We start from the raw sequence: 18,556 nt of genomic DNA on the forward strand, positions 1-18,556 counted from the left end.
AATTTTTATATAAATATACTTTTACTTTTATATTTAATTAATTTGCACTTGAAATTATTACAAATAACCTTAAGCAAAGAAAGAAAATGGTAAATTAATAGGTTACAAACCATGTGTAAAAAATGTGGAAATTAGTCATGAACTTACCTATAGAAACACTACAATATTTCATGAACTTACCAGAGGAAAGACAATAGTGACTGTTAAATCATTCAGGTTGTACATCCTGTATTCTTCATAATGATTCTCATAAAGATTTTCAAATACTTCAATAACTTCTTCAAGAGTCATTGGATTTTCACAGCCCAGTTCTGTTCTCGTCTGAAGTCTATTTTCAGAATGAGAAAAATTTAGTTCCAGGAATGTAAACAATAAAACTATATGACAGAAACTTCTATTTTAAGTTTAATCATTTGACATCTTAATAAATAATTTCAAGCTACTTTTGAAACCATTATAAGAAATAAAGTGCACATAAAAAGAACCCAGTTGATTCAACATTAGCTTAAGGCTTAAAAAACCAACAACCTTTTTTAAAATAATTTCCAAGCCTTACTGGTGATTCAGAAATGTCCAAAACGTAAAATGTGACATAAAGACATACATATATATGAACATATGGTGTTGCCTTAAACATTTAAGTAATAAGAAGACACCTCATTTCTGATATGAGTGAGGAATGTTGGAAGTTATATATAGATTTTTAGTTGAGATTTTACATTAGTTTTCTTGTTAATTTTATATATGATGCAATCCCACTGCATAATCACTATTTGTCTAACTAGAATGAGAAAGAAAGGGCAACAGAATTTCTAACTACAAGAAAAAAAAATTTTTCTCATTATTAAAATAAGATCTGTGTTTAGTCCTGAATATTAGGACATTTAATGACAAACTGACATTTCTGCAAATTCAGCATACCATACCACAAAAATAACATGCATCATTATCTAATCAATACCTTGGAGTCTGTCACTATGAGTTGACATGGATAAGTGTAAGAATGATTAACAAAGTAAATACAGAAAACCAAATATCACCTCTCAATTTCTTCTAATACTGTTTTCAAGCTGTCAATGTGTTTTTTTTCTTCTTGCACCACTTTGGCCAACCGTTCTTCTTCATGTTCAAGGTTGATCACTCTGTCTTGCTCTCGCTTCAATTCTCGATCATTGTTCAAAATAGTCTGTTCCACAATATTGACCAAAAGATCTAGATTGTGTGTCAGCTCAGGAAGAGAAAAGTGATGACCACGACCTTTTCTTGTGTCCACCGGGCTCTTCCTTTTCTTCAGGTTTAGTGTGCTGTTGATGAATTTGATGATAACCTAAAATTTAAGTAAAATAAGAGGGAAATATTCAAAAATGTTTCTTTGTCAGAATACTTCAAATTGAGAAAAATCACACACACACACACACACACACCAAGAGGTTAAACCAGTTTCAAGATGGCACCTTGAATTACCCCCTCCCCCCGTATACTTACAGTAGCAGTTGATATTGTGAACTATTTAAATGAACAGCTTGTAAGCATTTGCATATATTAAAGAAACTCATAAGCTGCAAACATAAATAATATTTTATGAGTGTACAACCAACATTGCCATTATTTTATACAAACATTGGAGTCAAAAGACTTAATCTTAAAATAAATTGAGAATATCTACAATCAGGTAAGAACATATTCTAACAATAACTGAATAACCAAAACAAATATTACCTGAAATATAAAACTAATTCAAACTCTTGGCAAGAGGCTCCTTTTAATGATTATGACATTAAGCAAAGTGCTGCTCAGGTCATCAATTAAAACAAATGTTTCCTTATTAATTCAATAAATCTATATATTACACTCCAACAAAAAATAGTCAGAGGTAAAACTGTACAGAGATTGCAGAGCATGAGGTGGTTGTTTCAGTTTGGGATGTTTAAACAAAATAAATTATTCCAATGAATAATTTCTGAAAGGATCAGATTATTTGAGGCATTAAATTTATTGTTAGAAAATATTTCTAACAACTCAATAGAAAAAACAACAGATTTTTCTTCTCTTTTAGGAATACTTTTATTAATATGTTTTGGATACATTAGATGTCTGTTTTGGTTCGATTATAAAAGTAACATCTGAGGCTGATAAATTTGGATTTTTTATTTTGTTCCATGAAAACTGTACCAGGTTTGCAATATTACAAAAGCTCTTCAACTTGGGCCAAATTTTAATAACAGTTTAAACACGTCCATATTGCTGAAAAATTCTAACTCATAACTACAAGATTACTGACTCTAGTAACACGGTATGTGCAACAAAGAATCAGAGTAGGAAATGAACAGCCTTGGTTCATACTATTGACAGTCTATCACAGAACGGCCACCTCAAAGCCCTAACACGTCAGGGTCGTCTCACCTGACAGGATTCGCTGTTCTGGCCCTGTCATGTCAATTACCTTCACACGACTTAGTTGACTGGAATCCCCTCGCTGATTCTTCATAGCTCCTTCTGCTGTCACCTCATCAAATGTACGATAATTGAATTTAACTTTTGGCTTGTCTCCCTATAATAACATCACACAAGTTATGTTTCACTGAATGTGATTTAATAAACTAGAATACACACATTTATAATAATACATATATATAATTTAAATATTAATACACACATACATATATGTCTATATGTGAATGTTAGCAACCAATTCACTATTACAATTATGTTTTAAAACTAATATTTTTTTAAAATCAGTGAAGCTAAGAAGAGAACAATTAGTTTTTATCTATTTTATAAGTTATATCTAATTCTTTAATGTTTAACACATACATTTATTTCATAATTTTTATTGTACATATATGTATAAATATATTTTTTGTTATTATGAAGATTATTTTACACTTTCAGCTTAGTGTATGGATTTAGGAACAACATAAATCCTAAACTGATCAACAATGTGATATTACTGGGATTATGGTCAAAATGTCATTTAACTGATCAATAAACACATTATTATTAATTATATTTAAGAATGGTATATTAACTTAGTTAGCTTCTGTTAATTACTGGGCTAGGTTTTAGTTGTGATCTAAATAGAAAGTTTGCTTTACTCAGACTTTAATGACAATATTAACTCATATGTTTCAACACAAAGCAAATCCAAACTACTTGCTATTTATTGCCTAAATTTAAAAATTATGTTGAAGGGTATCTTTCAACAGCCTTTTAATTAATTTGTGATGACAAGAAACCCACTTGAAGTAAAAATGTATCTCAAAATGGCTGAGATGGGTATTAACCCTTTTATTGATAAGAAGAGAACAACATTTCGACCTTCCTAGGTCATCTTCAGGTTAACAAAGTGAGTTTGCAACTGACCGTTGCCAGGCACATTTCAGGGTTGAGAGTATAAACAAATATGGGAATGTATAATCCAGTATGGGTGATTTTTCTGTGGATTTCTGTTTTGAATTGTGTATCAGTTTTAGTTCCAGTAAACACCAAATCTATTCAAAAACCAGGTACAAAACTTAAGTCCACACTATATGAAAATTACACTGACAAACATAACACCAACATAATTTATAAAATACAATGCAACAACTGCCACGAAATCTATGTTGAAGAAACAAGCAAAAAAAGGAAACTAGATTCAAAAAGCATAAAAAAACCTTCACACATATTTGAACACCGCAAATCAAATAAACATAACCATAGAAAACACCCAAATACTAAGTAGGGAAACAAATATAAACAAACACAAAATCAAAGAAGCCCTACTTATACAACTAAAACCAAAATTAAACTAATATAAAGGAAGACCTTTACACTAATTAATATACTAACATCTAACTGCAACAACCCCTACAATCTCATACCCATCTCTTCTCTTGTCTCTAAGACGTGTCTGGCAACTGTCGCTTGCAAACTCTCTCTTACTTAACCTGAAAATTACCTACAAAGGTCCGAACGTTGTTCTCTACTTTATAATAGTGTTAATACCCATACCAGCCATTCCGAGATACAGCCTTTTAAATTAATATTTTCAGGATAAAAATAGATGTGTACTGTTCAGAGATGAGTACACAAGTATAAACAAGATATTAAGACAAGCTTGCAAGGTTAAGAGTCATTCAAACCATAAGCATAGGTTTTTAAGCAGTTTTTCTTTCTTGATATTTCACTGGAATCCAGTTTTAAATGGCTGAAAGAAAAATTAATAAGAGATAGGATTCTTTGACAGATTGTTTAGGCAGAGTATTCTTGATGAAATTTAGTTGAATGAATAAACAATAAGAGAATAGGGAACAATGTTTCTGAATTCTACTACCTTTCGTCTTCAGATTAGCGTGTGTATAGTGTTTTTGATCTTTATAGCATTCTGGTGGATTGTGGAAGGCATTTTATGAATGGTTGGTTTATTCCTGTTTCTGATTGGTGAAGAGATTTCCTGTGGATTCAAATAATGGTAGACACAGGCTCTTTACCCCCAATACATAATCTCTGTTTAGTGAAAGTTTTATTTTGTTAATGTAAAAGGAATTTTTTTCATTTTTTTGTTTTCCAAAACTTATCTTTACTGACAATTCTAGCCTTTTTCCTACCTAATTTTGCATCCAGTTGATATGTGTTCTGCAATGGCTTCATTTTGTGTTTTTATTAGTCTTGTACTGTCTTTATGTTCCTTTTATTCTGTGCATAAGTCTTCTTCCTGTTTCTCCAATGTATGTTTCATTACAAAAACATTTGACATTTGATATTCTTGATATTTGACATTTTCATGTTTCTAGTTGATAAGTTTCTGTTTGTGTTTTACCAGAATAGATCTTAAGTTCTTGTAAGATTTTTACAAAATATCTGCATTGAATTTCTTGGCTATGCATTTGAATTTTTCCTGAAATTTTACAGAGAGGAAAGTAAATTGTAATAGTGTTAGTGTTTTCCTATTCTTTCTATTCTTCAGGGAGTTTTTGCTGAAAGAGAGGTGTACCTGTTCTGTTAAAGCACTTTATGATCTTTGAAAACATGTTTTGATGGATATCTTATTGCAAATCTTTTCTGGTCTCTTTTTCAGGCATTGGATTATTTTACATTTTATAGAGGTTGGATTATAGGGCTGAAAGTGTAAGTATCTGTTCATGTGGACGTGTCTTCTGTATACAGTTGTGGTGATTTTTCTCATTTGTCTGCTGATGAGTTTGTCAAGAACTGATTGGCTGTTTTGTTTCTTTATTTTCATGGTGAAGTGGATTCTTCTGTCTACAGAATTAATATATTCTACGAACTCTAGCAAGTTTACATGGTCATAAGGCCAGATAACAAAAGTGTTGTCAACTAACGGTCCATAAAAATTTGTTTCTATATGTGTGGATGACAGAACACTTTCTTCAAAAGTCTCATGAAAATGCCTTCTACGATTTGATATGGTGGTGATCTCATAACTAGACCATCTGTTTATTTGTAAATGCCTCGTTGTATTGAGAAGTAAGTTGATTGTAGGCAAACAGTCATTAGTTTCATGATAGCATCTATCTTCATTTCAATCCGTGATGACAAGAAAACCCACTTGTAGAGAAAACTATATATTTAAAAATGGCTGGTATGGAGAGAAAAAGCACTAGTAGAGGAGCAAATGTTGTTTGCTGTTGTTGTTTGCTCCTCTACTAGTATTTTCTCTACCCATACCAGCAGTTCTTAAATATATAATATCTTCATTTCAGTTCTGTGTGGTAAAGAGGTGTTACTGAACAGTCACTGTCTGCTGATATGAATGGTTTCCAAAGTTATAACATTGTTAAATAGGTCTGTGACATCAAAACTGGCCATAATAATCTGGGATATGATGTGTAGCTTTCTGAGTTGTTCTCTGAAATCTGTCTGAAGAAGACCCATGACAAGAATAAAAGAATATAAAGAAAGTACAACACTGATGATAACAGAAAATCAGCCACTGCAGAACACACCTAGTCAACTGGACACAATATAAGCTAGGAAAAGAACTAGAATTGTCAGCACAGACAAATTTTGGAAGATAAAAATTAAAGAATCCTTTCACATTAACACAATAATACCTTCACTAAACAGAGATTTTGGATTAAGTGTAGTAAGCATGTGGCAACCATTACTTAAATCTACAGAAAGTTTTTCCACCAATAAGAAACAGGAATAAACAAACCAATCACAAAACATATTGCTCCACAATCTTCCAGAATGCTACAAAGACAGACAAAACCACATTCACAATGACCTGCAGACAAAAGCCAGAAAACTTTTAAAACATGATCCTCTATACTTGTGTTTCTACAACAGGCTGTTGTCATTCATTCAACTAAATTTCATCAAAAGATGTTGCATTAGGATAATTTTAAACTTTTCTCAAGATGGTTACAGCAGGAATAATTTATACAAAAACAAACAACAAAATATTTATATATCTATATATTATGGAATATTGATACATATATGAAGGACTGAGTAAAATAATCCCTGTTGTGTATATACATGTATAGTCAACAAACACAGAATAGATAAGGTGTTGCTAACAGTATAATGTTATGTACCCAGATTTAGAAAATCATTTTCAGACTGAAAGATGACTCAAACATGTTTTTAAAAAAATGTTTATGCAAGTAAATAATCTCCTAACAACAATCATTTAGTAAAGATTTCACTAAAAATGACAAATATAAACACTATCCAAAAACTACAAGTTCCTGAATTTTTAAAAAAGACTTTTAAACTTTTAATTTACTCAAGATTCTCACCTGCTCTTGACTTTTCTATATACTCTAGTGATTATTTTCTACAATTTGCACTCTATATCTTATTAAATGTTTACCACCATTTTTACTCTCCATAAAAACATGGCAAGTCTTCCAAACCACTTCAGCAATGCCTTATATTTTCCAGACTTGAACAAAAGATCAAATAAAGGATAACCAACAAATTTCATACTATAAAAAGCACAATATCTCCAAATGTGTTAAGACAACTTTTTTTATAAAAGTGTCAATGGTATAATACAGTACAGCAAAATAACTAAAATCCTATGTTTTACACTCTTGGATTTCTTACCCCTGATTTTTTCCACTGTCTAGGTCGTTTTACTTCTTCCACCTCTTCATCTGAAGCCATAGATGTCAGTTGTATAGGAGCTTGCTTATGCTCAGGACCATAACACCCAATAGCTCCTTTGCCTTTTCTCTGTTTTGCTTCAATAGGTGCTGCAATTCCTTGTAATTCTTTCCCTAAACCCTTACCAGGTTGATAGCCCATCTAGTAAAAAATCATACACACATTAAATTTCATTATAAATTAAATTTATTGTGATTGAAACTTAAGATTTGTTTACTAGTTTGGTTTGTAAGTGAAATAAGTATATGATAATATAATGTTTATTTAATTTTAAAAAATATTTTAAATATATAGTTATTACAAAAAATTGTATGAAAAATAAGACAATAACAAAATCATAGTTTAATTACATTGTGTTCATTTGTTACTTTCCTGGTAAAACCAAAGAGTACACTGCAGTTTAATTACTAGTATTGATAGTTTTTTAAAAAATTATAGATAAACTGTTAACTGAAATCAAATTGTAATTAACCCTTGCTAGACCATAGTGGTGTCACTGACATCCATTGATTTGTTTCCTTTTCACAGTGTAAATACTTAACCATATTGTATCTAGTTTTGGTTTTAAAAACAATTTGTTTTACTTTTTTCATCATTTTTTGTTGTGAAATTCCATCATTTTATTGTGTCACTATTATGAAAAAAATGTTTGAAATACTTTTTTCATCTAAAATTTTAATTTTTTTTATTGTTAACCCTATCAGCAAGGGTCACAGGTTAAAAGTCTTGTCATTGTGTTTGATGACTCACATTCAAAATTTTATTCAACTACTATTTTATGAATTTATTTAATATGTTTGGTATCAGATTGAAGATAATTTAAATTTTGGAAATGTACATTAGTTAATCAATTTTGAAAGTAAATATTAAAAAATCCCACCTGAATATCAATTTTTGTGTGTCATGTAGTATGCTGAATGCAGCATTGGATAAAATTAGATGTTTGTGATGTCCAAATACAAAGTCTATAGTTTCTAACAAATAAGGAACTCAAATTACCTATGTTAACAAACTAGATTATAAAATGAAAACCTTGTATCTTTTCTATTTGGTGAGATATTGCTACATTTACCAACTCAAAAACAGTGGTCACATCCACTGGTTTTCCACTTTTGGAAACACTTGACTACATACACCTACTTCTGTCTATAACATGTGAATAACCAATCCAAAGTTCAGAATGTCCCCTAGTAGCTTTCTCAGCCTCTATCAAACATACAGCTATGGAACTCTTTTTTTTAATACAAGATTCCAACTAGTAATGTAAAACTTCAGTGAAGTCAAAATAATTTTTTAGACCCAAATATAGCTTAGTTACTAAGAATGATAAATTATGGTGGAATTCTATGGTACTGATATAGTAATTTATGATTTTTGTTATTTTAAAGCACATACATCAAACCTTAACAAATATTATTTCATTTCACATCCACCACATGCAAAATTTGATAAGGCTTAACAACCTAAGGGAAGCAGCAAACAAATACAAAGTTCATAACTAGAAGAGATACTTGTTTGTTATACTTCTTTATTTACTGTTCTAGGTTTTAAGAAAACTAAGTTTAAGAACTTTTTGTAAATAATAATGATGTGTATACATACATAATGTATTGTAACTGAAATGTAACTATTTTACAAAATATCAGTCCACTAAAACACAGTCAACACAGTTCATTTTGTAAAGACCACTTTTATATCCTTGAATACAGCAACACGAGTCCACGTGCATCACATCTTTAAAACTTGTGTAATATTAGCCAGATAGAGCTGAAAAGGTCAGTAAAATGAAAATATATATAACTGTATACAGTTATGAAATTTAAACTAATTAAACTAAATATGTTTGTTTTCATGTTGCAATCTGTAGCCATTCTAGAATGAAAAAAGCATGATGTATATTTATTTCTTTATTTTTTATGGTGGTTATGAGGTCAGTCAAATTGATAAACCCTGTATACAGTAAGATTAGAAAAATAGCAAATACAATATAAAGTTAACTAAAATCAAACATCTGAAATGTATTTACAAGGTTAGAGAGATTACACTAATAGTATCAGATTTTTGGGACAAAAAATGGTTTTCTAATCACAACATGAAAATCACACCCAGACTATTAATGAAACAGACTAAATATATTCATGAACCAATCTTTAGTAAAATAATTCACTAAAAATCTGATTTTTATAATGTACAAAAGACTTATAACATTTACCAAAAGTCTCTCAGATTTTTTTTGAAGATACATATAATGCATTAAGTTATAATATAAATAAATAGTGTGCAAATGTGTATAAGAACTCGTGTATTTTATACACAGCCCATTACAAATGGGTTAATCAGAAACTACATTACACAAATACATTCAATTTAAACCTTGTTGTTATTCCCTAACATAATTCTTTTGACATTTCAACTTGCAATTAAAACAGTCACCTCTTTGATCAAATACAAATTAACACAGAAATATATAAAGAAGGAAGAGAAACATTTTTTCATTTTTCTTTGAAAATTAAACTATATAAAAATTATAAAATGAAAAAATACTGATTATATTTTTGAGTAAAAAATTATTGAAATTTGATATATAGGCACACTTGATACTTGAAATATGCTTGCTGGTCCAGAAAGGGTTAAAAACACTGTATTTACTGAAGCTTAGAATGGTCATAACTTACTGTTAAATGTTTTTGTTTATTCAGACAAATCAATAACCTTTGACATAAATGTAGAAAAAAATTTGGGTTAAAATATTTAGACAAGTACAAAACAAGAACAATGAAAGGTGAGAACAGCAGGTCTCATAAATAAATCTTAATGAAAACACTTACTTTATTAAACAGACCTAAAGATGTATGAAAGTATGGTACACTATTTTATAAGGTTGATCTGATAAACTGTATTACCTGAAGTAGAAGCTTTTGACCAATACCACGTGTGTGTCTTTCCCAGTCCCCAATCTCTCTATAACATAGCATAAAATGCCTTAATATGTATTTCAATAAGAATGGCTGCAAATATATATGATATGATTTACATATATTGAAAGGCATTAAAAATGCAACAACGTACATACAGTTATAAACAATTTCAATGCACTAGGTTAAACAGAAGTTTTGAATGTACATATCAGGAAACATCATGTCTTTGCACTACACAAAATTCAAATTTTATTAGAAACTGCACACAAACAGTTTAATCAGGATTTCAACACCCAGAACACTAATAAGGGGTATGTCCTCCCCATTCACCACCAGAAGAGCCTGAATCCTGCATGGCATAGATGTCACCACAATGTCAATCTGCCTATGTGGGATGATGTCTCACTCAACCAGAAGTGCTGCACATAGTTCAGTGAGAGAGCTAGAAGCAGTATCCCAATGACAGATGCACCAATCCAGTATGTCCCAGAAATGCTCAATTGGATTCATTTCAGGCAAATATGGAGACCAGTCCAGAACATTCACATTGTTCTCATTCAAACAATTTGTACATGTCCTTGGTATGTGTGGACGTGCATGAAGGTGCACCCCAAAGTGTGCCGCAACACTGGCTGGTGTCATCTTTGTCATTAGCATCCCGACCGCCTGATCTCTGCTTTCTTGCATCCGCAATGGCATCTTTCTTTGTGGTGAAATTAAACTTTTAAAACCTGGCATTTTATAAGCTGAAGGAACAATGTGTACTGTATACAAAAGTTTTTCCATACTCTCACATTATGTACAACAGCAAGGGACAGGGAAATTTTGACCAGTTTAAATACTGACACATGATCACACTGTTTAAAATAATCTGAACTACTGAACTGTTTTCAGAGAATACTCATGATTAAAACCCATGCATGTTTGAACCATTACTGCTCAACCTGTACGAAACAACTCATTTTATTACTTGTTGCATTTTTAATGCCACTCAGTATATATTAAACAGGAAAATACAAATTACTTTTTTATCAGAATCTATTTCTCATTACTTTCTGAAATAAAATCATGAAAACTTGTAAATGATTTAGATAATGTATTATACAAAATCAACAGACAGAATTTCAAATTACCTTCTTAATTAACGTATACCCAAAAAACAAATATCTAATATAAATTATTGTTAATAAATAATTTCTTTTGATTCTAAAAGCTATTGATATTAAACGTCTAGTGGCTATCTCCTGAATATATTTCTACTACAGTATTACAAGATGTTAACAGTTTTCACAATAACAATAAAATGTTGTGTACAACCAAATTAGTAAAATGCACTGATGGAAATGAATTTCATTGACTTTTACAGTTGTAACACATACACCTCTGCCAGTACAAAGAAATGCACCATTATATCAAATTCAGATCACAACATGACTTACAAACTATACATCCCACCACAGTGAATCTTCAAAACATTTAGCTTTACATGTTTCTCAAAATTCCACCTAAATATGTATAGACATTGCAGTCTCTTATTGCTGCCCCAAAATATGTTATTTCTGCTCATACTGCAAGAAAAACCAGTTGTGTAAACTGTATCATTTAAAGGATAATGTTATATAAAGTCACAACTTCAGTTATAGGCCAATCTTACCAATAATGAAAATGTTCAAATACCTATAAAAGCTACACTAAATGACAAAGGCCTGTTATTTTTACCTTTAAAGAACATATTATTGCCGTATTAGTTTAAATATCCAAGAAAACAGTCTAAAAGAGATTCCAAAGTTAGCCCTAACCTCTATTACCCTAAATGTTAAACTTCATTATACCTTTCTTTAAACAATACAATGCAGATAAATTCCCCAAATCATAAAATGGATTGTTTAACTGAAGATTATACAATTATAGATGTATATAGACAGGCTTGTCTGAAGTTTATTCTTCAGTAATTAATTAAATTATGGCAACTACATTTTTTAAAAAAATATTCACTATATTCCATAATGAATTTTTTTTGTGTAATGTGTTCACAAATGTTACTATACATTACATAACACCAACTTTGGAAATCAGAGTGCAGACAAACTATTAAACCAACATGTTAGCAATTTACTGCTGTGAACAACAAATAAATGGTAACTTGGAAATATTAAAAAAAAAAAAAAAGAGTATGACACACAATAATGTTAACATTTTCCTTATCTGAAAATCTATTTCTGATAGTTATCTCTCTGCCCAGAAGAGTTATTCCTCATGCATCTGCCTTTGAGATTTTATGCATTCCACTAGCCTTATCTGTCAACTAAGACATATTATTTAATGTGAACTTTGCTAGTGTATGATATGATCATGTACTGATAATCCTCCAGCAACATTATAAAAATAATGTATACCAGTAATGGGGAAGAAGGGTGAAAATGTGTGCAGACAGGTATGTATCTATTGGAAATATATTTTCAGGTAAGGAAAATGTTAACTTCTGAAATAACATTCTTACCTATCTGTACACAGTAACTAGAATCCCATAAACATGTGCTGGAGGGGCCAACACAATTGTGAAAACCAAGATGAGCTTCTTTCAGCAAACAACTAAAGGGGAAAACCCACTGAGTGTGACACTCTGTTGGAGTGGGGGTACTAGAGAGGTAACACTTATGGGAGACTGTAACTATCTTGTGCAGCCTGGTGAGAGAGTAGCAGATGGACCAATGCTGAGAAACATGCCACTGTTTGCAAGAGACAGAGAGAGCAGAAAGATGACAAACAAAATAAAAGAATGGCTACACTGTTGGAAAACCTAACAAAATAACAAGGGACCGAATAAATTCCCCCACTTGAAAACAAAAGAACGCTACTGGATGAAAGAAAGACGTGATTGTAGCTGAGGGTACAAATACAGAGAGAGAGGTGATCAGTCCTGGTTGAGGTACCAGGTTCCAGAAGAGAGAAAGTTTCTTATTGAGAGGAGTGGCAAAGGCATCAGTTATTGATGTGCCTAACTGGGAACAAATCCAACAAAAGGCTTAAAGATGAGATGAACATTCTGTAGAACAAATTCTGTTCAGAATTATCCTTCACTAAGATCAAAGCCTTCACAATATGGCAGGCAGTTAATGAATCAGATTTGAGAAACACAAAACAGAAAACGAAATGTACAAAACCAAAGACCCTTGGACATAGTTCCACTTTGACAAGTAATAAGGGAATTGAGAATAAATAATGGTCTATAACAAAATGATCAACAAGTTGAGATAAGAAAGAGGAAAATGCCAAGACCACAAGTACCAAAGTATCGATGTTAAAAGTACAGTACACATGAGACCAAATCCCTATGATTATGGAGTCATTCAGATATGTGCCCCACCTTGCAAAATATGTATCACTGAAAAAAAAATGAAGTTTTGAACATGTGGGCAGCAGAATAATTTTTAAAAATTGGCTTGCTAGTAATTCTGGTATAGTAATAAAGCATTTTTTATTGTATACCAGTGAGTGTAAATAATTAGTTTTTTTCAAATCAAAAATCAGTTAAAATGTAAATTTAAAAAAATGCATTTATAAATCTTGTATACTTCCAAAAACTCAAATTCATACAAATACCATACATAAAATATATATAAAAAGGTTCATCTCAAATTTCAAATAATTTCATACAGTACTTTTTCTGAAATAAAATAAACCATACAACAGATGCATTGAATTGATACCTAGGTGTTTAAGTTAAATAATTCTGTATATTAGGAGTTGTCTCAGTAACAACACTCTACCTTTTCCTGAATGACAATATTAAGATAATTTATCTTACTATTGGCTTTTTCAACTTTCAGGCAACTTCAAAGTTATAGGTTAACATTTTCTTAAACTGAAAATGAAATTCCAATAATACTTAATTCTGTTGAAACTATAGCTATTTCTTGATTGCCAGGGTTTCTACTCTTTACCCATCTATGCATTGAGAATATTTACTCCAGTCTTTATATCCCTCTTGACTGCTCTTGGCAAAATTCTAATTTGCAAACACCTCCACCAACTTTGATGTGCCCTTTACCTATGTACTGTATATAAGCACCCCATCCTGAAAATGTAATCACTTGTTTGAGACTTAAACAGGCTTTTACTGGGAGATAGGGCAGGGTAGTGTCAGTGAAAGTAAGTATTATTGGAAATACATTTTCAGTTTAAGAAAATGTTAACTTCCAAAACATCCTTACAATCTGCTGACACTATAGCTAGAATCCTACATAAAGAAGAGAGGGAAGCTGGTGCAGGCATGATCCATACCAGAAAGTGTCTGCAATGAACATGAGTATATCAAGACAGAAAAATTGGTTCAAAAGTGCAAGAACTGCACTACATCCAAAAAAGGTATGTTCTTCATCTAGAATGTAGTTCCTATGTCAAAGGTAGGATAAAATATGATTAATCATTATTACAGGCCAGCACAAAGCAAACTGCTAAAATACCACAAATGGTAGTTGGAATGGAGGAGTAATGGTAACTATATTCCACATTGGTAGCTAGGGTTATTGGACCTCAATGTTACATATAAATACTTTGATTGGATCCCAACCTGCAGGTATAAGGTGATTCATTTCACACCACCACAATCACAATGAAAAAGTAGGCAACACTTAAGTGGATAAACTTTCTCCTTCACCTGAAGAAATCCAAAAGACAACAATAAGAGGAAATGAAACCATCCAGTCTGGAATTACAAACATACATTCTCATTCCTCAACCAAATGGACAACGAGTATTCTGCTTGTCCCTAGAATTACAGAGAGGACCTAGGAAGGGACCATCTTGCATTTGGAATTATGAGGAGTAGTGGACCACATTCCTTAAACAATATATTAAACTAACACTGATCAAAGAGACAGGCCAAGCCTACAAAGATATTTAGTTAAGTACAGAGAAACCTAAGGAATTAAACCTTTATTTTGGAAAAATAACTGCATAACTTCCAGGCATGAAGATTGAGCTTCTAAACAGCTGGATAGAGAATGTCTGATCTTGGTTGTCACAACAGACTTCCAATGTGAAAGATGCAAAGATGGACATTCCTGCAGATACTGAAGAAGAGGGAACCATGCTTGAGCTGGCCAATAAGGTGCAATCAAAAGAACTTGACAGAGAGTAAAATGAAACATATTCAAACCAAGGGCAATAGCAAAACTGGGGGAAAGAAATACAGATGTAAACCTGTCCAATTCCCACTGAATGCATCTACTACCAGTGTTTGAGAATGAGATATTGTAAACCAAAACAAATGTAATTGAGAATTCCAACGAGTCACAAAGATATTGATTGTTGAAAACCAAAACTGAGAGCAATTCTACTGAAAAACTTCATGATGTAACATCCACTCTGTTGGAAGAATCTGGTTTGGTTGAGACAAAGTGATCTGCAATTAAATTCATTGCTTCTGAAACATGACAAAAGATAAATACATGAAAGCCCAGGGCATGAAAACAAAGGCTTTGAGAATGTGTACTTTCTTAACATAGAATTGTTGGAATGTATCGTGACAATTTTTCCCTTCAAGAGAGACAGACCCTGAACTATTGCCAAAGAGTATAAAGACACTGATATGAAGGGCATATCTGTCTTCTGTATAAGTATCCTAGAACTCATAACCTTAAAGAAAAGCTGCCCCTCCCTGGAGAGATGCAACTATGGATTTCTGGACAAGTTAGTGGAACAGGTACCCCAGTAGTAGTGTTGTTCTGATACAACCATCATTTGCAATCAATGATGCTGTTCCTAAGTAATGAGACAAAATAATCCATTGATTGTGCAATGATCACTGAAGGAACATCATGTGGGCTTTTACCAAAGAAATGACAGGCTTTAATGACGCTTACATTCCTAAAGGAGAGAGAGCATCCATGCAGTAGGAGAAGGAGACTGATGAAGTAAAAGCCTGATGGGTCTTTCAATGGCTTGAAGCCTGATAGGAGTTTGCTGAGCTTGACATAAGTGATTATTGAGAAACACAACCAAATGGACGAAATATTGCATCAGTGAAAAATAGATTTATCCCATCTGATAAGGAAGCCTGCTCTTGTCGTTTCTGAAAGAAGAATCTAAAAATGTTCTTCCACTAATTAGCAGGATGGAACCAAAAGAAGCCAATCAATCATCCACATAATGATGTGTGCTTAGGCCTAAAGAATGCAGGTGACGAAAAAAACCTCAAATAATTCTGCAGAAGATTCTGCTATGGCAATATGGAGATAAGTGTTGGTAACATTGAACTTGGTCATCCAAAGTGCTGGTAAAAAGTGCCATTATAGGTTGAAAAAAGATTCCATAGTGAAGCAAGAAGGTTCTAATAATTGGTTGAGTTGAGACAGATTGATTAAAGGACACCAATTTCCTGTCTTCTTGGGTACCACAAATAAAATCTCAGAAGAACAGTATTGACCTTCTCTATTGCCTTTATGGCTAACAACTCTCTTATGGCCTGGGAACAGAGCTTCACCTGCCATGGATATGTTGGAGGAGAGAAGGTAGCAGATTGGGCAGAAAATGGTGGAGGTGATGTAAATTACATGACCAACACCGAAGCCAGCACCTGGAGTACCCATCAGTCCCTAGTGAAAGAGCCCCAAATGTTCAGTAAGTGATGTAATTCTGCTCCCACTATTTCCCTTTCTCAAGATAGTCACTGATGTCATTGTCGTTGGTCTGTCCAAGCCAAAGATAATTGAGAATGTAAATGGACTCTATTATGGAAACCAATAGCCCTGAAAACTGAAGGAGGAGGTTGGGAAACACTTCAGGCTGATATTCCTATATTAGAGCCAGAAAGATGAGAAGCCAAGGACAATGAAAATGGGATTCTGATGTCTCTGTAACTCCAGCAAATAACATGGAACAGAGAAAAGGAGCTTCCCGTAACTCTCTGAAGGTAAAAGATGGTATACAAACCCTTTCTAACAAACCATCTCTATCCAACAACTCCCAACAACAGACAAGCCAGGAAACAAAGATTGAAGAAGACAATCTAATTAAAATAGAAGGCAGCAAAACCCTCAATTCATCATCAAATTGCTGATGATAAACTTCTTACAAATGTTGGAATGAAGATAAAGTCCACAGGACAGTAATGAATGTGAAGGAAATAAAAGAAAATTGTAACCTGTTTAAAGTGATCACAGGCACTAAGCTCAATCTTCACAGGTCCAAAAAGGGGTTCATTTGTTGAGGATCTAAATAGTCCTTCTCCTAGTGATAATAAGCCAACATGTACTGGTCTGATAAATGATAAACATGTTGTACAAAGCATGACTATCTCCTCATGTAATTAAGTGGAAAATCTCCCAGCATGAACAGCAATATCAGGGGGAGAAGGAAAAAAACAAGTAGTTACTTGCCATCCTTTCTGCTAACAAGGAAGGAGTAGAGTCATGTGCAATATGAGAGATCTCACAAACTGTATTAAACAACTGATTAAAAAAGGATTGGAGATGGCTGACCAAAATAATCTGTTGTTGAGACTAACCTAGTAACAAGAGAAGCTAGAAAAAAAGTGAGTCTAAATTCTCGCCAGTTATTCCCAAGTCATTTGCAAAGGCTGCCTCAGAGCCCCCTAAAGAGACAACCTCAGTCCACCTAAGTCTCCATGACACTACAAATCATGTCATAAACAGCTTCGACTGACAGCGCCCACTCCCTTGGTTGTTGGCAAACACCCTATAGCAGAGGTATAGTTGACCATTGTAACAGAACCATTAATTCAGGAATTCATACTCATTGATAATTTTTATTTTTAATTAAATAATGTATAATTATAAACCGTAAATATAGAAATGCCGTCCACATATTCACATTGAAAATAGTAATCAAGCACAAAATTCCTGTTGTTAGAAACCCATGCCACATCAAGGAAAAGTTATTACATTATCAGGATGAGGTACTTACACACAGTACCCAGATGAAAGATGCACTGAAGTTGGTGGAGAAATTTGCAAATTAGAATTTCCCTTAGGCATTCAAGTGGGGTGTAAAGACTGGAGCAAGTGCTTTCAGTTCATAGATGGACAAAGAATGAAATCTCTGGAGATTGAGAAACAGGTATGACAGTGGATGGAAAGTATGTTTTGGAAAGATTTTTACATTAGTAGTATTTCTATATTATCTTTGGACTTGTGAGCCCATTTTACCATATAGTAACCAAAAAAAAATTTTACTTATGTAAATAATGACAACATTTTGTCACATTGATTACTTTATGTTATGCAGCAGACAAACTGTTTAATGATTGTAAATACACACGTGCTAAAGATTTATTTTCATTTTTCACCAGTATGGTACTGAACAATGAATTCAACCAAATGTCATACCATTATTCACATACCTAAATTAATTTAAGTTACTATATGGTGAAGTAAAAAAAAATAAAAACCCTACAGATACCATAAGAGGCCTAATGATACTTGTTTGGTTTGCTGACCCAATTTGTGCAGATATGCTTTAAATGGATGAAACTGCAATCCACACCAGAGGGTGTA

General features: G+C 32.4%; 1 protein-coding gene across 1 annotated transcript in view; it reads right to left on the bottom strand.

The window, feature by feature from the left end:
* LOC143232459 (tuftelin-interacting protein 11-like) overlaps positions 1–18,556 on the bottom strand; it is a 75,611-nt gene that overhangs the window by 20,539 nt on the left and 36,516 nt on the right. Inside the window, 6 exon segments of the mRNA XM_076467941.1 lie at positions 181–328; positions 1,041–1,270; positions 1,272–1,327; positions 2,404–2,551; positions 7,060–7,260; positions 10,023–10,080. Of these exon segments, the coding sequence (XP_076324056.1) occupies positions 181–328; positions 1,041–1,270; positions 1,272–1,327; positions 2,404–2,551; positions 7,060–7,260; positions 10,023–10,080 (841 nt within the window).

This window comes from Tachypleus tridentatus, chromosome 11, assembly GCF_004210375.1.
Source record: "Tachypleus tridentatus isolate NWPU-2018 chromosome 11, ASM421037v1, whole genome shotgun sequence".
NCBI classification, from domain to species: domain Eukaryota; kingdom Metazoa; phylum Arthropoda; class Merostomata; order Xiphosura; family Limulidae; genus Tachypleus; species Tachypleus tridentatus.